At 48.8% G+C, this 23,132-nt stretch overlaps 1 protein-coding gene across 1 annotated transcript; it reads right to left on the bottom strand.

The window, feature by feature from the left end:
- Window positions 1-6,216: 6,216 nt before the first annotated feature.
- On the bottom strand, window positions 6,217-18,078 carry FAM167A (family with sequence similarity 167, member A). Its single transcript, XM_009887942.1, has 2 exons — window positions 17,701-18,078; window positions 6,217-6,480 (listed from the first exon to the last, which is right to left on the bottom strand). Exons 1-2 carry the CDS (start codon window positions 18,076-18,078, stop codon window positions 6,217-6,219), a joined length of 642 nt encoding a protein of 213 aa, XP_009886244.1.
- Window positions 18,079-23,132: the final 5,054 nt, after the last annotated feature.

Here is a 23,132-nt window from a genome sequence, read left to right as displayed (position 1 = left end):
TTGAGCTGCAAGCTAAAGTGGTTGGGGGGAAACTCCCTCTGCTTCCCTGAGCAATCCCCCTCCTAAAGAAATCCCCTCGTAGCACATGGCATTTTTGGAGCAGCTCCTTCCTACCCCCATTGTTCCTGGGGAGGAGAGACAATGATCTAAGAATGCAAAGCTCTTGAAACCCCTCCAGAAAGCTGCAATTTATGAGCAGCCTGTTCCAACTGGCAGAGGGAAGTTGTCAGTGGAACAAAAACATTGTGTAATATCCCCCGTCCTCCTCCTCCTCCTCCTCTGAGAGGCAGGCGGGGAGGTGGGCCTAAGACCCAGGGAGAGGGGGTGTCGGGGAAGGGACAGTGGTGAAGCACTGAGCATCTTCCACCAACATCTCAGGGCTGGGGCATTGCAGACCTCTCATGGTGACGGACCCAGTGTGTTTCACAGCATGTTGAGATACTGGAGGCAACGGCAAAAGGGATGGTTTGACTTCTCCAAGGCTTGGACCTCAGGGACTCTGCACCATCCTCCTTTTCCAAGGATGGGCCCAGTCCAGGTCTCAGCTGCTCTGAATAGGCTGCCCAGGGAGGTTGTGGAGTCTCCTTCTCTGGAGATTTTCAAAACTCGCCTGAATGCAGTCCTGAGTGATGTGCTCTGGGAAGTCCTGCTTTAGCAGGGGAGTTGGACTAGGTGATCTCTAGAGGTCCCTTCCAACTCTGAAAATTCTGTGATTCTGTGATTCTGTGATTCTGTGATTCTGTGAATGATGGGTGCGTGAAGCTGGTCTCTTGGTCCTTCTTCATAAAACAGATTGAAAGGATGAGAGATGAAAGCCTGAAATCAAGAGTTTGCCCCAAATGTGATCATCCCTTACCTTAAACCACACATCCAACCATTGCAGCTTGGGGCCCAGCTTCACACGAGTGTGGTCAGCCAAAGCGCAGGGGTGTCCCCTGGCTGAAGAAGGGAAGGAGGTGCTGGTGTTACTCAGCTTTCCAGATTTCCCGGGTAGCATGGACACCAGTGAGGATTTCTGGGAGTGGTTTGAACATCTTTTGGTGCCACTCCTCCTTTGGGGGACTGCACAGCTCCTCTGGACACTGGCTGAGTTATGAGCAACACCCAAGGGGAGATTTCTTCCTGATGATTTGGGATGCTTCTCTCCCTTGTGCGTGTCTCCTCAGACATGGCACTTGGTTGTAAAATGTGCAGCGAGGGAAGCGAGTCTGATTCTGGTTTTGGTGTGTAGCCTACCACCTCCTCATTGCAATCCTTTTTTTTTTTTCTTTTCTTACCACCCCTTCTTTCTTCCTTGATCTAAAATAAAACCCACTTAGCAGACAGCGTCAGTCTGTGAAAAAAAAAGAAAAACCCACAAGGTGCTGGGAATACTCCAGCTGGCTTTTTTTCCCATATGTATGTATTTATAAAAGAGGTTAGACTGTGATAGTTGAAATACTGTGTAGCAGAATCAATCTGAAAATCCAGTCTTTAACTCCTTAAACGCGTCATTCCCCAGCTTTCCTGGTGTAAGTGGGACCTATTGGGGCATTTCTGTGATAATCTCGCTATTGAATTTCAGTAAGGGTTATATGGAGGCAATTGTGGGAGACGACAAAATACAGATCACTCACTGATGACGCGATAGCCCTTCCCAGTGCCAAAAGAGTGAGAAATGAGACACTCTCCTAGGAACAATGGCCCTTTTCATCAGTGCTGCACTGGGGCTGTGACAGAGGAGCAAGGTCTTCTCCATTAGTACGTTGTGGCAGATCATGCCAGGGAGAGTGGCCAGTTGACTGTGAGTTAAAATGTGTAAAATTGCTTTGTGGTTCCTCTTAATTGACCCAAAGGAAGTCAGAAATCAAGCTGGGCCAATTAATTTTAAGCTGGCTTCTTCATGCTGAAAAATATATAGAGATTTGGGTTGACTAAAACTTCAGGGATTGAGTCTAGCTGGAAGGATGGCTGACACCCACTGAAAAAGAGAAAGTGGAGAAGTTCCATCAAGGCTATTTCAGGGAAAATATTTCAGGTGTTCATTACAAAACAATGTTTGAATGAAAATGAGGTGTTAATGGTTTCAGTTTTAAATTAGGATTTTTAGAACTGTTTTAAGTAAAAACACAATGTAACCTATTAAAATGTTAGACTGACTCCCCCCATCCAAAATATGCATATACATGGGCTTTTTGGGGCAAGAAAAAATAATCTGAAATTTTGTCATCTAGTTAACCTGGAGAAATCCATGTCCTTCCAGTCTGGTCATCTAAATCAAAAATGCAGTTAATTATTCACATGGACTAGTCTCAAACCTGCTCTTTAGTTTCAGCGAGGAACATGTCTCACTGCTGGGTGGCTGTGGACAACCCTTGAATCAATGATCTTCCTTCAAGTAGATGGAGAAGCAGCCACCTCTGCGATACTGCTGGTGCTCCAGATGAAGATACCACGGGCTTCATTTGGTGGTCCACACTTAACAGGTATTTTCAGGATGGACCTCACAAGCGTCAACCTTGGCTGCCACCAGCCTTTCTCTGGAGGCATCGTAGGTCATTTAGGAAAGGCAATGCGGCTCTAGGCCACTTGTATGAGGAGAGGAATGGGCACTTGAGGGCACAACTCAACCCATTGCAGACAGCTGAGGCCTGGAGGCTCCTTTCTGGGAATTCTGTGGTGGAAGTAGTGACCTGTACTCATGTTCCTCAAGGCACACCCAACCTTTGGATAACTGTTTTGGGTTTTTTTTTAAACAAAGTGTGTCTAGTAGGTCGAGGGAGGTCATTCTCCCCCTCTGCTCGGCACTGGTGAGGCCACAACTGGAATACTGTGTCCAGTTTTGGGCTCCCCAGTTCAAGAGGGACAGGGAACTGCTGGAGAGAGTCCAGCGAAGGGCAGCCAAGATGATTGAGGGATTGGAGCATCTCCCTTATGAAGAAAGGCTGAGAGAGCTGGGACTCTTTAGCCTGGAGCGGAGAAGGCTGAGGGGAGACCTGATTACTACTTACAAATATCTAAAGGGTGGGTTGAAGGAGGATGGAGCCAGACTCTTCTCGGTGGTTCCCAGGGACAGGACGAGGGGCGATGGGCACAAGTTGGAACAGAGGAAGTTCCGTTCCAACAGACGGAAACCCTTCTTTAGGGTTGGGGTGACAGAGCAGTGGCACAGGCTGCCCAGGGAGGGGGTGGAGTCCCCTTCTCTGGAGGTTTTCAAAACCCGCCTGGATGCAGTCCTGAGTGATGTGCTCTGGGCAGTCCTGCTTTAGCAGGGGAGTTGGACTAGATGATCTCTAGAGGTCCCTTCCAACTCTGAAAATTCTGTGATTCTGTGATTCTGTGAAAGGTCAGCAAAAATCAGAAAAACTTCTATTTATTTTTATTCCTTAGCCTGATATATTTTTAAGTGTCTGGACCCACTTTTGAGTCAGTGGCTGACTAACAAAACAGCAACTAACATAAAAGAGTGATTTTATTATTTTTGGGGGCTTTCTTTCCCATACATTTTTGTCCAAATATGAAATAAGTGCTCCCACCTTAATTTCTTCCTTTGTCCTCCAGACTGCAAGGCAGAGCAATTGGTGATGGAGCCGTAGGGGTGTCCCAGTGATGTGCATGGATAGAGAAACCTGACTGGAAACCTTGAATACCTGTAAACCTTGAACACACCAGACTAGTGCTTCCCCAACTCTTCTCTAGGAGCCATTGAACACAATGAGACACCAGAGGCAGAAATCAATACAGACATAATTTTATAATTAAAAAAATTGTGCATTTCAATGAACCGCTGGCAGTTATAACCATCCCCCATTCCCCTTAATGCAGAAAATACGTCTGGAACCCAGACATCTGATATTTCTAATGCCATGTATAATAACCTCATAAGACTGTGCTTGTACTTACCTCCTGCATTCGGCTACCAGACAAGAGCCCAAAGGCAGGTCCACCCTATAGCTGACTGCAGCTGATCCTAGACAGAACCTCTTCCAAGGCATTATTTTCACTGAAAAGTTGTCATTGCTATCTTTTGACCAAAAATGCCTCTGAAAATCAACATGTGGGACATAAATTGATTTTTTTTTTTTAATTGAAAAAGTAAGCAAAGAAGAATTTTAATGAGGGTTTTTGTTTGGTTTTTTTTTTTCTTTTTCAAGATGTCCATGGGGAAATAAGGCTATTTTTCTACTAGTAAGCTAAACATGGTCGTGGCTGGTTGTCTTGTCTAGAGGCCAAATAGCAGTCTGGCCACAACGCAATTAAACCTTCACTGCCTGGGCAGCACAAGATTCAGCACCTTGGCATGACACTGATTAACTTACTGGTATAGATAGAGCTCCAGTGCCCAAAACACCTTCTTCCTTAGCAGACAAAAAATATACTCAGTGAGCTTTGAAGTGGAGGGGGAGGCATCACCGAGGGGTTACATACTATGGGAGATGGAGGACTGAATTCAGCTCCAGAGTCCCCTGCCAGTCCCCATCCCCATGTGACTACGAACCCCTTTGTGATGTTAATTTGTTCTTCCAATGGAGACCTGTGGAGGCAGATGAATTATTTAGTTTCTCTTCATTGACCTAAGCTCTCTGCGTAAACGCCAAGTCTTGAAGCCTCATCGCATGTTCTCAGGCACGGCAGAGTCTCATCAGCTTCTGGTTCACATCACGTTTGGGAACAAAAATGTGGGTCCACCGTTTGTCCTCCCGAGGGAGGCATCCTGCAGGCTCACATGCACACACACAACAACGTACGCACACACACAGCTTACAGACACAGTCAGGTACAGGCACGTCAACACAGCCACACAGCTAACAGCTCTCCTGCTCATCTCCAGGGCTTGCGCTGGTGCTGCGTGGACACAGTCACATTCACTCAGCCACAGAGCTCTCTGTTCTGGGGCGATGGGTTGAGAGATTGCACCGCTCTGACATGGTCAGGAGAGGTGTCGGCACAGGAGGGAGAGCCTAGAGGCACCCAAATTCCCTCTAGATAGACTGTCTTGGGTGCCAGGTGTCCCAAGATTGCCATGGCTAGACTGCTTGTGTTCCTTGCTGGGCTACATCATGGGTCTCTTTGCCCTACGTGCCACGTACAGGCAGGTGTGCAGCTGTGTGCACGGAAAGGCAAGAAAATACATCATCCATCTTACACACTGCCAAGCAGGGAGGGAATCCCATGTGTTTGCTGCAGGTCCAAAGCTCATCGCAACAATATTTCTCTCTTTAATTCTATAGTCACACTCTATGTTCATTAGACAAAAGTCCCTTTTCTCCTCTTGAAGTTCCCTTCTCTGATGTATGTGTGTTGCTACAGAGGATCCAGGATTTGCTGGTGCTACTGTTGGGGGAATGTCAGCCTCGGGGGGGATTTCTCTGGTACAAGATGTCTTGGGTTTAAGTTACCTCCTTAGACTTACTGCTTGTGGGGGTAACCACACGGTGTCTTGTGGCCACTGCTGACAAGACCAGGAACATGTATTGCTCTGGGTATAATTTCTAGGGCACACAGGTGACTTTTGGCTGGCTGGAGTCTCTATAAAAATGTGTCCATGATCTGTCCATAATCTATACCACAGGCAAAAGTAAGCTAGAGTACACTGGACACAATGGAGGAAGTCAACAAACACATCTTCTCACTGCTCTTTGGGGCTGTATACCATTTAACCCACAGTGCCTCACCTGTTGGGTGGCTCCTTTCCACTGGAAATCAGCTTCCCACCTGAAATAGCCCAGTGGACCCTGTGCTTAGGCCAGCAGAGGCTGAGGATCAGTGCCCAAGGAGACATCCAGGGAGGAGAGTGACTCTGAAGAAGCGACTCCAGCCTGGGAGGAGGTAAAGGGGAAGGGAAAAGGTATTTTGCTTTGCTTTGTGGCTGATCTTTGAACTCTTCCTTTGATTTTTGAGTACAACCAACCATTCTGGATCTGCTTCCTCTCAGTTACTGTGGGGGCAAGAGAAGGAGAAGGGACTTTTCAAAGGAGCAGGCTAAGTGTTGGGTTCAGATGCTCTCCGCGCTTCCTCTATGCAGGTCCTGTCTTCTTGATGAGCATCTCTGGGCCATCTCAGTGCCCAGCTCTGCTGCTCTACCCTGCCACCAAGGCCAGCTGTGGGTTCGCTGTTTGCTCCTGTTCCCTCTGCTCCTTTTTGGCCTCTTTTCACCCAGCCGTCAGGCAGAGAGAGCCCTGGCGCTGCCCAGTCCTCTCTCTCTTTCTCCCCCGTCCTTCCCTCTTCTTCCCCCTTTCAGCACAGTGAGAACCGTCGGGAGTTGATGTTCATCTTGGTGACCCCGATGAGCTTGAGCGGCGTGGAGAGGCTGAAGGAGCTCACGAGGGGGAAGTCGCAGAAGAGGTCGGAGAGCTCATCCCTCTCCTCCAGCTCGTACGTGGCGTCGTTGAGCATGCGCTGGTGCAGGTGGCAGGTCTGCTCGATCTTCAGCTTGTTGATGTCGCTGCGAAGGCGCATGAGCTGTCTCGCCAGTTGCTGGTCCTGCAGGCGCATTTCTGCCTGAAACACAAGTCAGTGGGTGGGGAAGGAAGAGACTGTTGGCAAGGGCACAGCACATTTGCTCATCGTGCTGCTCCCTGCTAGAGGCTGCACCAAATCATTGGAAATGTAACCCATCTAGAAATGCTACCCCATTGTGAAGAACTGGGAGGGAGATGGGGGTCTTCCAAGCCAGCAATGCATCCCAGTCAAATACCAACTCAGGATGGTGAATTTTTAGTGTTCAGGAAGCCCGTGCCTGCTCAGGTTTTCAGGAGCACCAGGAAACTGGAATTAAAGCCATCCATGCCAAAGCTGTTGGCTCAGGTATCCGTCAGCGCAGGCTTCATAGCCTCCATCTCAACCTTAAGCAAAGCCCAAATTAATTTTGTTCATAAGGGAGCAGCCACGGTGAGAAGCAGCAATTAGAGGTTGAAAGGACCAATTAAAAGAACCCCAGAGAACCCATCCCCAAATACTTGGCCCGGGTTTCCAGCTTGCATAAATCAGAGCTGGCTCGTGACAGCTGGGAACGTGACCCTCCACATCCCCCATGGTTTATCTCACTGGTTTGAAGTGGCTCTTGGGATGGGACCTCCATGTTCTCCCACAGGAGAGAGCAAAACTATCCCTCAGGCTAATGAGTTAAGTGTTTCAGGGTTTTTTTTCCTCCCTGGCACCTAACTTCGGAAGGTGGAATATTCAGAAGTGATGAGACTCCCACAGGAGAGAGCAAAACTATCCCGCAGGCTAATGAGTTAAGTGTTTCAGGGGTTTTTTTCCTCCCCTGGCACCTGACTTCGGAAGGTGGAATATTCAGCAGTGATGAAAGAAAAGAGCTTTTTTTTTTTTTTTTAAATTCCAACTTATAATTAAACAGAAAAATTATTGCCACAGGATATTGGGCATGGTGAAGGAAGGAGGTGAATACTTGGTGCAAGAATCAGCCTTTGTCTGGGGAACAGAAGCTGGAGGTAGTGTTAGAACAGCAGATGCTGCAAAGACAATCCTCACCTCTCCCCCCACAACCCCCCCTCACAGAAAAGCAACAAACCACAAGCCACGAAGAAAAGAGTGGTCGGAGAGAAGCTGAACAGCTCTTCGCAAACCTTGCAACTTAAATCTCTCTGTAACTACTGGAGACAAGGAGGGAACAAAACTGGCTGGAAAACAGTCCTATGTCTGCCCTGATGCAGCGTCCTGCCTCTTTCCTTGGTGTTGCCTCCATCGCTGGACTTGATCTGGCACTGGAAGGAGCTCCTTGGTACCAAGACTCCTGATTTTGTTTTGTTGGAGGGTTTTTCCCCCTCCCAATGGCTCCCTGGGTATGTGCTGTCCTCACTAACTTCTCAGTGCATTAGATGACACCCTGGGCTCACCTGCAGCTGCATCATGGAGCTGCCCTGACCCCAAATCCATCTTCTACCTTGCTCCTTTGATTTGCATTACTGTTTTGTTGGCTCCCTGTGGTTCGAACAAGCTCAGAAACAGACCCAGCCTACACCTACAGCAACATATTAAATGTGAGCAAGGTCCTGGCATCCTTTGAGCTGAGTCCGGCTCTCACAGTCCTGAGCAATTCCCCACAGGCATCTTCAGGAGATAACACAGAGGGATTCGCCCTCAGAAGGCATTTGGGATACAGCCACCTTGTCTGGATTTTAACAGCATGGATGTGGCCAGACTGTAGCAGTTTGCCTACGGGCCTCAAAATGAGCTGTTTAGTTTACAAGTACAGATGTGGTGGGGGGTAAATTTATTCCTGACCTGGTGGCTTGTACATGAAACTGCAGAAGGGAAAAGGAGGAGAGAAAATTCCCCTCGGGAGGCTCCGCAGGTGGCCCTGCTCCAGCTGTTTTCTGCGGTGGTCAGGAAGCCCTTTGCAATGCTGCGCTCATGGCCTAAGCTGAGAGCTGACATGAGTATAATGAAAGTTAATCCAAGCCAAGCAAGGCTTTTCTCACTCCTGCACCATGGAGGCACCCTGGGGGACCTTACCTGGTGCTCTCAGCCAGCAATTGGACTCTAGTTTGGTTGCTTGGAGAGGATTAAGTCACCTTTGTACAAATCTCAGAGTGAATCTTTCTCATGAAATCTCCCTTGAATTGTTGGCGGGGTTGTAGCCATTTACCTTCTTCAAAAAAACACCATTTCCTTGCAGACTTCATAGTCTGTGCCCCCAGCAGAGTAATGCCACTCGGCAGGTTTTCCTTCTCCCCCATGGGTTGCGGTGAAAAAAAAAAAAAAAAATCATTTTGTTGATATTTTTCCCTGTTTCAAAAGCAATGCTGCGATTTGACATTTTATCAGGAAGGCGATCGTGTGTGTTATTCAACTGACCCTTGGTCGCTCTTTCTTGTCAGTTTATCAAGCTACAGAAGAAATGTCAACAAATGCTTTCATTAAATGCTTTGAGGAATGTGGGATTAAAAAAACACCACCACCAAAAAGGGTTTAAAAATTAATTACGAGGCCATTGTGGAGAGGGGTGTGAGTTGGAGATCGCTGTTTTTCCCATGCAAGCCAGCTTTCCACTTTTTGACTGGTTCTTGCTTTCCCTGTCTCTTGAGGAAGCCATCTTGATATCATGCAAGCTGGAAGACAAAACTCTCCAGTGCATGTACTTCAGGTGCTGAATCTCTAGTCACCTTTCTTTCCCCCACAGGACCTGCTGACTGTGACGTTTACTGAGCCAGCCACATGGCCTGCTGGCCCACCTGTAGGGTGGGGGCAACACGGCAGGGGACAAACCCACCACCCATCTCCGTTGATCACCTAGGCTGTGAGACCATCTTAGACACAACCCTGCCTGGCTGTGCTCTGGGGCTGAACAGGGAAGCAAGGGTGACCTGCCAGATGTGCACTGTCAGCCAAGGCTTTCCCAAGGGGATAAAGCCCTCTTCTGTCCTCCAGGAAAGAAAGGTAGATGGGTGAGGAACAAGGCCCAGCAAATGTTGACTAAAGGATGACATGCATAATGAGGATATGGCATAGGGGATGAGGGTTGTCACCGTTTGTGCCCCTTGGGTGCCTGCCTTGGCTTCCCCGAGGGCTTAGGAGTGCCTTGCATGGAGACAGGAGGAAGGTCCACGGGGTGACAATTGGGCAGAGCCTGAAAGGCCTCACTGTGGGCAGGAAGGGTGGGCTGTTCAGCCGGGCACGACCTCTCTCATTCTTCCCACTCATCACAGGGCCTTGGCTCGAGATAACAACACCTTGTCATGCCTCTATGGACGCATCCAGGATCAAAACCATCCAGAATATTAGCAGAATTTGGGTCAGAACCCAGAAATCCTCATTCTCTTTCTTTTTCCCAGAGGCTCCTCACAAGTACTAGAAACATTTAATCTGTCCCACGCTGAGGACTAAACCATAGCTAGAAATGATGAATGATCTCTTTTTAAAAGGAGCACTTTTGGGTCAGCAAAGCTCCATAAAGCTTCCTGGAAAGAAATAATGGGTGCGACATCACAGGAAGCCGTGGGTTTTCGGTTTACACAGTTCACGCACAGGGTCAGTCACCACAGTGTAACTTGATGCAGCAGTTCATCTGTGCGGGACAACAGCGTGATCCCACACACTCTGTGCAATATCCTGGAGAAACCCATGGGGCACATCCAGCAGGAGCTGTTCATTTTGCTTCCTTTGAGTCTCCCATAGCGAATGCAGGAGCATCGTCAGGTATGTCTTTCTCACCTGAACCACTTTTGAACACACTCTGCCTCTTTCTGCCCACACAGCTCCAGCAGGCAAAGAGCTGCCTTTCATCTGCATGGTTGGAGCGCACTGTTGGGATGGACAGGCTGCTGGTTTGAACATCCCCAGCTGGGAGGCAGAACCAAACACAGGTCCTTCCTGGCAGAGGACCTACTGCAACTGCTAGACTGATTCCCAAAGCTGGACCACAGAGGCCCAAAGTCTTATGAACTCGGGAAGGCTTTTCTGTTTGGATTGAGCCTCAGAGTCTCCCAGTGATATTTAATATGGGGGAAGGAGAGAAAGTTTTGGATGCATCCTTGCCTGTTGTCCAGCCTAAATGACTTAGCCCAAATAGGTAGAAGTAGCTCAAGGTGTAGCCCAGACTTGTCTTCAAGTTTGCCTTAATCATATGGTTACAGGGAGGAAGACCAATAATGATCCCTTTGCCAGTGGTCCGTCTCTCTGCATTGCTATGGGGGGATGTATCAGCAGAGGGCACCTCATGGCATGGAGGCATGGAGTTCCCTGAGACCTCTTCCCAAAACAGCAGTGCCCCATGGACAGCTTCCCAGTCTGTGGTCCATGAAGTTCAGGGTGATGGTCTGTGGAGAAGCGGCTGCTCCCGCTTTATTTTTTATTTCCAAAAGATCAAATCAAATTAAATCTAAACTGGTGCTTTCCCAACTGAGTGCAACCACTTGGATTCAAGCGTGGAGAAGCACAGGCCAGTTATTAGACCTTTGCCAAACACTTCAGAGAAGTCAGTTGAGTCTGTGTTTTGGTTTGAGGCTTCATCTTCAAAGGTGCTCAGATGCCACCCTGCCATGGCTAATTTTAGATGTTCATACCTTTGTGGTGCAACCCACAGCTCCAGACGAGGTATCTAATCTCCTCCTGCAGTGCCTGGGAGTTACATACCACCAAAGTCCAGCATACCTCTGCCAGCTGACACCTACAGAGCCTGGGTCCCAAATCTCACCCTTCTTCAGTGTTGAGTTTAGTCTGTGTTGACTCCCTCAGAATTAATCTTCATATTACCTTTCCTGAGGGAGGTAGTTACCTCTGATTTTTTGGTTAAATCAAGGCGTGATAAAATGCTTCCAGGACTGAGAATGGCGTACCTGGGAGAAAACCCACTGCCAGAGGAAAAACCTGGCAGCTTAACATCTGAGTGAAGCGAACTGAGGGACATCTCAGTGGGCTTACACAGGAGAAGAGCACATCCTTTCTTGGATGTTTCTGCAGTTACATCTCTGCTACACACATAAATCCATAACCACCCCACAAAACTCCCTCTCTCTCCAAGACAGGGTGGCTGCACTCAGACTGCCCCTTGGGGATGGTCCTATTCTGTGGTAACTCCTAAACTGTGCCCCAGTTGCAGCAATTTAAGAGTACAGATGACCATGCTCTGGTGCCTATGCCCTTGTCCTTTCACTGCTTTAAATACAAATACAGAAAAAATCCTTCCTGGACCTGGTATGTAGCAAAGGACTCCCAGCACAGTCTCTGTCACCATAGCTATTTGTCATCTAGACTCCTCGTCCTCCTCTCCACCTCCCAACAACCACAGAGCGATCTGCAATGAGGCTCATGTCAACACTGTTTTGGCGTCATGTTGTTGTATAAATTCACGTAAGTACTTGTTCAGCCGAATATCAGCATCCCAAATGGAGATAATAGCAGTTAATATTCAATAATATATGTCTGACCAACAGGACATAGGTGTTTTACGATTTCCCGGGAGAAAGCATCAGACATTTGTGTCCTTTTTCAGGAGTCTTTCCTGCGTTCTGGCTCACATACCTCAGTTTTCAGTGCCAAATATTGGTGAATTTGAGATGGAAAACATATCTTCCTACTGGGACAAAGTCAGAACTGTCCTAAGATGTCCGAGTTTATAGCAGAGTTTTGTTCTTTAACCACATTTAGGAGGGAGAGGACTTTAAGGGCTGAATTTTAGACCTTTGTAAACATTTGTCATGGCAAATTTCAAAAACAAAGAGGAAAATACAGTCTGACCGCTCTGATCCTTGGGTCTGTCACCCTATCCGGGCTGTTGATGGTTTTACTTTCAGCATTGATGAAGAGCAGCCACACTTGACAGCGCAAAGGCAAACGCAAGGGCAAAGAAGAGGCAGGAGGAGTTGGGGAGGGAAGTGCTCCAGCCCTGGGGTGGTTCAGCACATGCTGAGTGCTGCAATTTGCTCATACACCTACACAGAGCCTCTCTCAGTGCAAAAACAAGAGCAGGAGTTTGCATGTCTGAATAAATCAGCTTCTCAGGGCCAGATTCTCAGCAGGTCCCAGCTGACGCGGCTGGCTGGAACTCAGTGGACATATGTCAGTCCTATTGACCAGGGCCAGGACTTGATGTGCAAAATCAGGTCCTGGGACAGGTCATGTGAGGTGAAAGACCAAGAACAGCAGATGTACAGGAAGACTATGGGTTTGTCCTTGGCTTCTGAACATGAGAAGCCAGAACCTGGCTGAACCTGAACCAGGGACATGAAGGCAAATTCCTTGCAGCATTGCATGACCCATTTTGCATGAACAGGGAGTCATGCTTCAGAACCAACAAGTAACTATAATTTTAAAGCTGGGCACTCCTGGACTATTGCTTCACCAGGCAACTAACCCATGCCATGGCCCGTTCTGTAGCACCGTGGCCAAGGGGAAGTCTGGGCATACACACACTACTAAATTCACTTTGCTGTCTCTACAGGTTTTGGCTGGGAGAGAGTTAATTCCAAAACTGGGTGGTCCTGTACAAATTGCCTGTTGGGAACAGTCCCCAGCATGTGCAAACTCCTGAAGCTCTAACTCTTTGGCAGGGTGCTAACTGGTACAAGCCAAAACCATGCTGGGGCCATGCTATTGAAATAACCCAGCCTAAACACCCTGGTAGCTCTGATGAGGGTTGCGCAGTGTGGGTGATGGACCTGTGTGCCCCACATCATTGTATTTCATTCAATAAGGACACGGGCTTGTGTTCTTCTTTCCTGAGTAGAAATCCCCACATACACCAGCTTTTGCCCTTTTGTTGGATGGATGAATCTGACATACTCTAAATTGACTTCTCATGAAGGACTGTGTAGAGTGAAGAAAAATTCACCCTGTAGTAGAGGACAGTGTGGTGGAGGCAGATTTCACACCAGCTATGACTAGGGGATCATTTTTGGATGATCTTCAGAAAGCTGCCAGGGATACTCTCACTTGCTTGGGGCAAGGCTGGGTTGCATGGTGCTCCCTGGTCTATGGTCTCCCACATTGAACTGGACTAGAAGGATTGATTGCCCACTTAGGGTGACATTACCCAAGATCCTGGTAACATGTCCTCATTTTAAGAAAAAAGGAGCAGAGGCATTGGAGTTTCTGTGTTCGACTCTTGGCTCTTGTGCAAGATGTAGGTCAGGGCAGTCAAAAGACTTGCTGAACTCTCAAGTCTTGAAATTCAGTGCATTTTGGGTACCTTGTGGCTCTGGGTGCTGCAGGATGAGTTTGCTTAATTACCATAGCAGCAGAGTCTGATGCTTTTCTGCAAGTGCCTTGCATCTTGCAAGGCTGGTGCGTAGGTGCTGCTCAAACTGAAGGTCCACTGTCTTTTCCTGCAGGAGGCACCCTTGGCCCCATCACCTTTGGGTCCATCATCAATAAACCCTGCCTGCTCTGGGAGGACCAGTGTGGTGAGCAAGATTCTTACTACGTTTACCAGAATTCTGCCATGAGCCGGTACACCCTTATCGCTGGACTGGTCTACAAGGTGATGCTGCCTGTTAACTTGTGTCCAGCAGGTCAAGGGAGGTGATTCTGCCCCTCTACGCCACTCTCGTGAGACCCCACCTGGAGTACTGCATCCAGTTCTGGAGTCCCCAACATAAGAAGGACATGGACCTGCTGGAGCATGTCCAGAGGAGAGCCACGAGGATGATGCGAGGGCTGGAGCACCTCTCCTATGAGGAGAGGCTGAGAGAGTTGGGGCTGTTCAGCCTGGAGAAGACAAGGCTCCGGGGAGATCTTATTGAGGCCTTCCAGTGCCTAAAGGGGCTACAGGAGAGCTGGGGAAGGATTTTTATTGGGGCATGGAGTGACAGGACGAGAGGGAATGGCTATAAACTGGAAAAGGGCAGATTAAACATTAGAAATAAGTTTTTCTCTTTGAGGGTGGTGAGGCACTGGCACAGGTTGCCCAGAGAGGTTGTTGAGGCCCCATCCCTGGAGGTGTTGAAGGCCAGGCTGGACGTGGCCTTGGGCAACCTGGGCTGGTGGGAGGTGTCCCTGCCTATGGCAGGGGGGGTGGAACTCGATGATCTTCAAGGTCCTATCCAACCTAAACCATTCCATGATTCTATAACTTCACTCTCTGATAAAGCAAGTGGGTCAAGAGAGAGAGGGTTTTGCTCTGGTGCCGCCCCTTGCCTGGCTGCCCCAAGCAGAGTGCTGCCTGAGGGATGCTGCCCTCTCTGGTCTTGGCTCCTGACTTAAGTAAATGTTATACCTTTGGCATAATCATGTCCTGCTCTGGAGCCTTCCCAACTTCTTCACTGTCACAACATGGGGATAAACAAGGAAAAATCCTGCCTGTGTTGGGATGTGTGGAAGCTCGTTCCTTTATTTGAAAAGAATCTGGGTTTCACCCTTGAGATGTAATGTGAAATGCATCTTTTTGTGCCAGCATTCTGTGATGCGATGGCCTCGCTGTGTTCTCGCTGTTTGCTGGCAGCTCTTACCCAACAATAGTGCCTCTGACATCGCTATTTAGCTGTGTGGTCAGTCAAATACATGCTCTCTCTTTTGGGGAAATTGTTCTAAATTACATGAGTCACATCCAGATCCAGAAAAGACTGGTATAATTAAGAGGCAGGAAAATGGAAAGTGAGGAACAATTAGGGTTTGCTTTGCCCTTTTTCTTCTTTAATTTAAACTTTTAGTTTTCATCGGATGGTGGTTTATATACCACACCCTAGTCTAAAGGGTAGAACCGGACTCTGAGACAATTTATACCTCCATGACGGGCAGAAAATAAAGAAAAAAACCCAAACATTTTAAAATCTGAGGCTCTGAGAAGGAAAATCTGCTTCTTACTGTCTTTGGGCATCTTGAGACTTGTGAATTTAAGATTGCATCACAGATGCAAGCACAGACCCAGATTCAGGTCTCAGATCTGGAGCTGAGATTCTCCAGAGCGCTGAGTGATTTTAGGAGATCAGCCCACAAACTCTTCATAACAGCCCTGGATTCCTGAACACACTGCACTTGCCTTGTGAAAGCCATGGTCCCAAGAAAAGTCTCAACCACCAGAACTGTGACATCCAGAACTACTTCTGTAAGTAACTTCTCTAGACATCAATCTAGCTGGGTGAATACATCAATAAATAAAAAGCTGACAAATAAATGTTATCTGAAGCAAAAGTCACAGAGAATTTTTAAAAACTATTATCATAGAATCATAGAATAGCTTGAGTTGGAAGGGACCTTAAAGATCATTGAGTTCCAACCCCCTCCTATGGGCAGGGACACCTTCCACCAGCCCAGGTTGCTCCAAGCCCTGTCCAACCTGGCCTTGAGCACCTCCAGGGATGGGGCAGCCACAGCTTCTCTGGGCAACCTGTGCCAGGGGCTCACCACCCTCACAGGAAAGAATTTCCTCCTCATATCTAATCTAAATCTCCCCTCTTCCAGTTTAAAACCATTCCCCCTCATCCCATCACGCCCATCCCTGATCAAGAGTCTCTCCCCAGCTCTCCTGTAGCCCCTTTAGGGACTGGAAGGCCTCAATAAGATCTCCCCGGAGCCTTCTCTTCTCCAGGCGGAAGAACCCCAACTCTCTCAGCCTCTCCTCATAGCAGAGGTGCTCCAGACCTCTGATCATCCTGGTGGCCTCCCCTGGACCTGGTCCAACAGGTCCATGCCCTTCTTATGTTGGGAGCCCCAGACTGATTCATTGCTGTGCATGAGAAGTTTTCCTCAAAGACTTTCAGTGCTTACCAAAAGCAAAGCATTTGCACAGGAACATTTTCATGACCGCATCTGAACTGCAAGCCATGTCCCAGCCCCCTGGGACCCTTTTGCAAATATTGCTACTGTCACTACAGTTGCAAATGCTGGTGGGACTCACAGGTAAACTTCCAACTAGGCAACAGAAACAAAGCCACGTGGCATGAGTTGTTTCCAGTCACATAAGCCAAATAATAAAGATTTTTCATTCCAATGAGAAGAAGGGAAGGATCACTGGGAAGTGTGGTTTTGGTGTCTGCTTGCTCCTATGCTTGTAAAGGGCATCAGGGCCCATTCTCCAGCCCTGAAAACAGCTGCCCTAATCTGGTCATGTCCATCCTATTGACCTTCTGTGGCCTCCGGAAAAGACATGCTGCATCCACGCTGCCTGCTGGAAATTATCCCCCAGGTTGTGCTGACTCCTGAGCTGGGTTGTGAGCTGCTTGGGTCATCACTAGTTGGCCCAGGCCAAATTTATATGCTAAAGACCATGATAGCAACGCAACATACAAAAGATGAGCTTCCAGCAGCCATGCCCTGGCTCCTACCGTAAGTGTAGCATTTTTGTCTTGTCTTCCTCTCTGTGAAACTGCCAGTTCATAACTACCAGAAATAAACATACGTGTAAGATAGAGCCCAAGGCTAGGATGGGAGGATGGTAGAAATATGGACCAGCTTCTAATGAAGCAGGAGCCAACAGACGATGAACCTTTAAGAGCTGGACAAGGAGGGATCAGAGGTAAAGACCTGGTGTCACGCATACAGCAAAAAAAGCAATTTTATTCATTAGATATTACATGGTCAGAACAAGGGGGTTCCAAACTGTTTGAAACAAAGGGAAGCACTTGGTCTCACCATGCAGAAATGACTTGGGGGAAGCAGGTTACCGCAAGACCTTACAGAGAGTTATGAGTGGGAAAAAAAAAAGAAAAACAAAAGAAAAAAGGGGGAATTATGCAAACATTCGGAGGTTAGATCCGCTAATGACTGTTAAACACAGTGATCAGCATACAGTCTCCCGCTGAGAGAGTTCCCAAAACACCAACAGCCACAAGATGCTAAGGCAGATCCAGGGGATGGACCTAGTCACGCTTCCTTCCTGACAAAGCTTTCCTTCAAGATGCTCGTCAGAGAGGGGCTATTGCACCAGGAGTGATCATGTATTCATGGTGTATTCTTACCTGCTGCGTGCGTCTGAGTGTTGAGATATAATTAGAGAAGAAAGAGAGAGAGCAAATTGCTGAAAAGTCCTAACCAGTGCAAGTGACCATATTTCCCCAGCCTGCTAGATCCCAGCAGGGATGCTGAGAATGGCCCAGCTTCTTCTCTGAAGTGATGGATGCTCTGGCATTCATCTTTTCCCTTCCCTGGGCTGCTTCTGCTCCTGCCAGCTACAGAAAACTCAATGATTGATTGTTGCCTTTTCACCTGGGGCTGAAAGCAGGTAGGAACAAGGAGTCACTTGTTTCCTCATTCTTTTTTTTTTTTTTTTCCCCTCCCTTCTTGAAAACGTGTGCTATTTGAGAGGGACAGGAAACCACTTACCAGTTCCTTCCTGAGCCACGTCAAAGCTTCATCGATGCTCTCAAAGCCACCTATTCTCCCTGAGGTAAGAGTCACCTTGTCCTGGGCAGGGCTCCCGTTAAGATGCAGCTGCACCTTCCTCAAGGGAACAGTCTCCCCCATGGCCTTTTTGGCCTCAGTTGCCTCCTCCTCCTCCTCTCCCGCTGGCTGGGGGCTCTTCCATGCCTGCTCCTCCAGCTTCGCCTTCCACTCCAAGTAGGACGGGCGCCTGGTCTCCAGTCTCAGCTTCTCCGTCAATGCCTTGAGGCTCCTCAGGTGGTCATCAGGAGGAGCAGCACCTCCAGACCCAGTATCTGCACTGTCTGGAGCCTCTTCTATTTGGATTTTGGGTAGAGACATCCTCTCTGGGAGTCAAACAGCATAGGGGTGTGATGGAAAGGGCCAGGGATGGAGGTGGGAAAACCTCAGGGCTAGACCAGCTCCTGCAGCGTGACAAATGCAGCCCCTTGGAGGACAGCTGTGGTGGTGGTGGCGGCTCCTGCTTAAGCACCGTGCTGGCCCTGGACGAACACCTAGAAGAAAAACAGAGGGTTGGTTTCCAGTTTGAGAAGGAAAAGGGAGTGAGAAGGGAGAGGCAGCTCTTGCTGCAGCGAAGGCAGCGAGGGCTTTGGGAGAGGCACAGTGCCAAGGTGCTCTTGGGGAGTGTTACCTCACCTCAGCTATCTGACTGCTTTTGGGGCAGGAACAGACAGGTTCTGGCTTTTAGGGAAGCTCTGGTTACCTACATCTACGGTCTTAACTCAAGGGGCCATGAAAGGGTTGCCAAGGAGACAAGGACACGTTCACAGACCCCTCTGGGGCTGTATCACACAACCCGACGTCCTCTGGAGACAGCAATGGCTGTTGCTGGGGGTCGGGGTGTCTGCAGGCACCATCATTTTGATGGTTTTCTGGCTGGCAAACCTACGTCTTTCCACTTAGGCAAAACAGGACCAAGTGAAGTAACACAACCAAACTTCTCCCAAGAGTTTGAGCCAAAAGGAGAGCTGAGAAAAGTAGTTTCTTCACCACCACCCCCCACCACCCCCCCAGTTTTACAGATTTGTGTTTAGGAACAGGTTTGCTAAAGATGCCAATCTGAAGCCATAAGATTCAGCTCCCTCCTGTCCAATGGGCTCAGGGCAGGTGCATGGTCCCCAGGCAAGTGTGGGAGAAGCTGCCCCAAGGTGCTGGCATGGTTTGGGTTCAGATGCCAGCACTCAGGGAGACCTGAACTTGTGGTTTCCACCACTGGCCATGTCCAGTCTGCCCATGGGGAATGGTACTAGTGGTCCCCTTGAAAAGACCCTGGTGGAGGACTAGAACAGAGGAGCCAGGAGCTTCCTCCACACTTCTCCTGCCACCACGTGTGGACTCCAGAAAGCTGTGCCCAAAGCTGCTCTACCAAACTGTGGGACCTGGAGGGACGGAGCACTCAAACAACTCCACAAGAGTTAAGCTCAGGCAGCTTCTGCTTTCATTTGCCAGTAGGATCAGATAAGAGACTTTCTCAAGGTCGTATTCTCATCTATGGCTGAGCTAGGAATAGATCCAGAGCTCTCGTCTACACGTCAAACACAAAACAAAATACTTTTTTGCCTGCCTGGTAACATGCCCAGAAAGACCAGCCAGGATGTATGCAGCTTTCTAGCTGGATGCACTAAACCACAGCAATATGAATTACTCAGCCATTCTTTTCCCTGCTATTTGTGCCCACAAAGACGTGTGTGACTCTGAAATCCAGACCATAATTATGCCTCTCGAACCTTTTCAGTAAGAAGATTCGATTTAAAATAAACACCAACAGAGAGCAAGATTTATCCCACAATTGTGTGCGGGCACATGAGCTGAACGAAGAGTTGATAATATACACACAGACAGTCTGGGGGTGGAGAATTAGTCATGTTGCGGTCTTGTTTCTGCTCCTATTTATGTTAATGAGAGTATTACGGTGAGCGGGAGCAAACACAGATACTATATCAGGTTAAAGCCAGCAGCTTTCATGCCTGGAGCAGCAACATTTTTTCCGTCTTCTGTTGAAAAACAGATTTTATGGAGGGGAAAGTGGAGGGCTGCCCTGACAGGGAGTCAGGTCCTGCAACCAGCTCTTGCATGGATGCTCTGCACAGCTGAGAGCACGTCAATGATTTTCACTTGCCTCCAGCTCCAGCGTACAGAAATCAGTAAAGGGAAACACCTAACGACTTTAAAGACCTCAACTCAGAGCTTTTTTTTTTTTTTTTTTTTTTCTGTCCATTGAGATGGAGATTGCTAGGGGTGGCCAAAACCAGCAGCCCAATAGAGTTTGCTGCAGCTCCACACTGAGCTACTGGGTTTGATAACCCCATACATCTTATTTTTATTGTAATTGACTTCTCTGAATGCCACAACTACAAAGAAGAACCCCCGTAAACTCCTTTGTATTGTGTCTTCAGCACATCCTAAGGGTGAAAAACACCCTCGCTATTTGTGCCCTGGGCACAGCTCGGTTAATATTTACAGCATCGGACCCTGAAAGCACGACAGCAGTTTGGAGCATCCCCTTTGCCACGGCCCCACTGCCGTCTCCCCCTCCCCATCACCTCCACCCAGCAGCTGTGGAGGGATTTGATTTTTCTGCCCTGAAAGTGGCACCAATCCAACCCATCCTTCACCTCCTCCCAGGTGCAACACGAAACTTCTCATTCACTCTGTAGGGACACCCCTAAATAGGCACGTCTGTTTCCCAGCCTGTCCAAACTCAAAAATGATAGAAAGGAGCCACCTCTAATTTCCCATCAATATCTTGGACTGGGGTTAAAGACCTGCTGTAGAAAAAGGGATCTGAAAGTGGTAAGCGTGTGAAAAATACCTGTGTGTGAGGCTGTAATATAAACCTGTTTGCTGCCTGAGAGCTGCCTAATTCCCAGGAACAAACCTGGCCTCTGCCTCAAGCCAACAGACATCTCCCAGTGTCCCTGCCCCAGGCTCAATTTCCCCCTAGGCTGGGACTTTAAGAGATTTAATCCTTGATTTGTCTTCATTATCACACCCGCCAGCCTCAGGGAGTTCGTGCCATGCCTCATTACCGGTTACAGGAGTTCAGCATCAAAATGGGATGAGGGTCTGCTCCCACCTCACTAAGACCCTTTGCTCAGGGGTTTCCCCCTTCTGTTGTGTGAATCCTATCAATCCTGAAGGCACAAGGCACATCAGGTCACTGAGACAACACAAAATCCCTTTAGTTTCCTTGTTGGGTTAGGTTTCCATTGGAGAAGACAGCTTAACTGACCTGCCCTGCGAACTATACTGCAAAGGAATTAGCAGAAACTGCACGACCAGGATGGAGGAATAACAGGACTGTCAAACTAGAATGGGTGTGAAGTCCTACCATGCCAAGACTCATGGAGCTGGCATGCCCTGGGGCTTGGCTTTTGCATGGTTGCAGGTCAGCAATGCAAATCCTGCTTTCTCCCACGCCAGACACACCTTGCAAAGCTCATGGGTTGTCCTATGCTCTAAGAACCCAAGTCCGGTGGCACTGTCTGCCACCACAGCTTCTCACTGCAGCCATTCCTCCAACTCTGACGCAGATGCAGAAGACCTGTCCCCGTCGCACTCCCTCAGACATCCCTGCCCTGTGCATTAGAGCAGGGGATCAGGAGACCCTTGTGAACACCCCCTGCCAAACCAGGTGTGATGGGGTAAGGAGGCAAGGAGAGGTGTACAGCGGTTTGAGAAAAGCTTTGCGTTATTGTGACTGATGATGGAAAACAATAAATTCAGATGCTGTTCACGGTCAAAAGGGAGATTGCACAAAATGATGTTAGGCACAGCTTTTTACCCTGCGGGGGTTTTATGTGCCTGAGAAGTTTTTTACGTCTGTACCTTCCCCATCAGCTCTCTGTGCCCTGGTCAGCTTTGAACATGAGGCATTCACGAAGCAGCGTTGGTTGGTGTGTGCTGGACCAAGGCAGCACGGGGACAGCCTGTTAAATTTGGGACTGTAAATAAGGGCATACAGTGCTTTGGAAAGTCACACGCTGGGGAGCAGGAGGTCTAGGAGAAAGAAAGAGAAAAAAAAAGAAGCGAGAAACTCTTAGGATGGAAATGAGAGGGAAAAAGCAGAACAAATAAAACTGTCAGCCAGGACAGAGGTGTGGGGAACATTATTCTCCTCCTTTCACTCTTCCTGGTGGATTTCAGCTTACTGTAATACCATTTTTTTATTGCAGAGGAGCAGCAGTGATTGCAAGAGTCTATATTACTCTGCTCGTCTGGTCTCTGAGAAGGAAAAAGCCTCAGTAAGAGACAAAGCCCCGGCTGAGGGAAGCCCTTTTGCAGGATTAAAGGATGCCCACATGGGTAAGACTTGTGGTGTGGGTTATACAGGGCAGAGGTAATGGTTCAGCCTGTCAATGACCTTCAAAAAGCACTTCAGCCCTTTTTATGCCTCAGTTTCCCTCTCACTGATTAGGCAGTTCATGTAACTGGCTTTGAGGAAAAGAGCTCCGAGGATCTTCCAAGATGTACAGAGGTTCACCTCTGGTATCTTCAGGTCTCTCCACCTCATATGGGTCCCCATGCTCTGACTACAACCAGTGCAGGGACACCCTCTATGATCCACGGAGTTTGGGATGCGGATCCCCTGACTGTTTGTAAGGCATTTCACAGAATGGTCAGGGTTGGAAGGGGCCTCTGGAGATCATCTAGTCCAACCCCCTTGCTCCAAGTATTTGCATAGGCGTCACCCTGTGGACCATGCAGACACCCCTTGATCCTACAAAAGAAAGCCCTGGACTAAACTGCATCTGCATCATCATCAACCTCTGCAGGTCCCAGGGGGTGAGGAGGACCCTGACCCCGTAACGGTGGACTGAAGAAATACCGGTGGAGCGAGAGGTGGGAGGACAGCGCCTGGAGTACATACCCCATGCTGGGAGAGTTGTCTTTGCTTTCCTTCTCGGCACAGCAAAAAAGACAGGGATAGGGTGGGGGTGGCTGAACCTCCCCCCGGAAGGTCTGCAGCAGGTTGGCAGCGGGGCATCGAGGAGGAGACGCCTGTGCAAGGGGGTTGCCATAGCAATGGAGTAAGGGAGGACTCGGGCTGCTGCACGGTGGTGGATGGAAGCTCCCGAGCATCCTCCGAGATGCCGAGGCCATGGGCAGCGGGTGAAGGAAGAAGAGACCCATCCAGGCCATCGCCATGGCTCCCTGGAGCCAGCGGTTCCCTTTCAGGGAGGCTGCACATGAATAACTCCTTTCCCCGTGCCAAAATGACCTCACTCAGGAGAGGACCTGCTGCACTGTGTGGGCTTTGGTGAGCTCGGGCTCTTGCTCACCCTGGGGTCCCCAACCACAGCCCCCACAAGCAGCATGGCTGAAGCACGCTGCTCTACACAAGGCTCCTACAGAGATGGAGAGCAAACCTCTCC

The sequence above is a fragment of the Charadrius vociferus genome, unplaced genomic scaffold, assembly GCF_000708025.1.
Source record: "Charadrius vociferus isolate BGI_N301 unplaced genomic scaffold, ASM70802v2 scaffold36, whole genome shotgun sequence".
Classification (NCBI taxonomy): Eukaryota; Metazoa; Chordata; class Aves; order Charadriiformes; family Charadriidae; genus Charadrius; species Charadrius vociferus.
This window is presented reverse-complemented; position numbering and strand designations above follow the sequence as displayed.

Excerpts from the sequence above, each read along its gene's own strand:
- FAM167A (XM_009887942.1), bottom strand. The coding sequence starts at position 18,078 with ATGTCTCTACCCAAAATCCAAATAGAAGAGGCTCCAGACAGTGCAGAT. Across the intron at positions 6,481-17,700 it reads CGTGGCTCAGGAAGGAACTG|GCAGAAATGCGCCTGCAGGA; the intron begins GTAAGTGGTTTC and ends CTTGTGTTTCAG.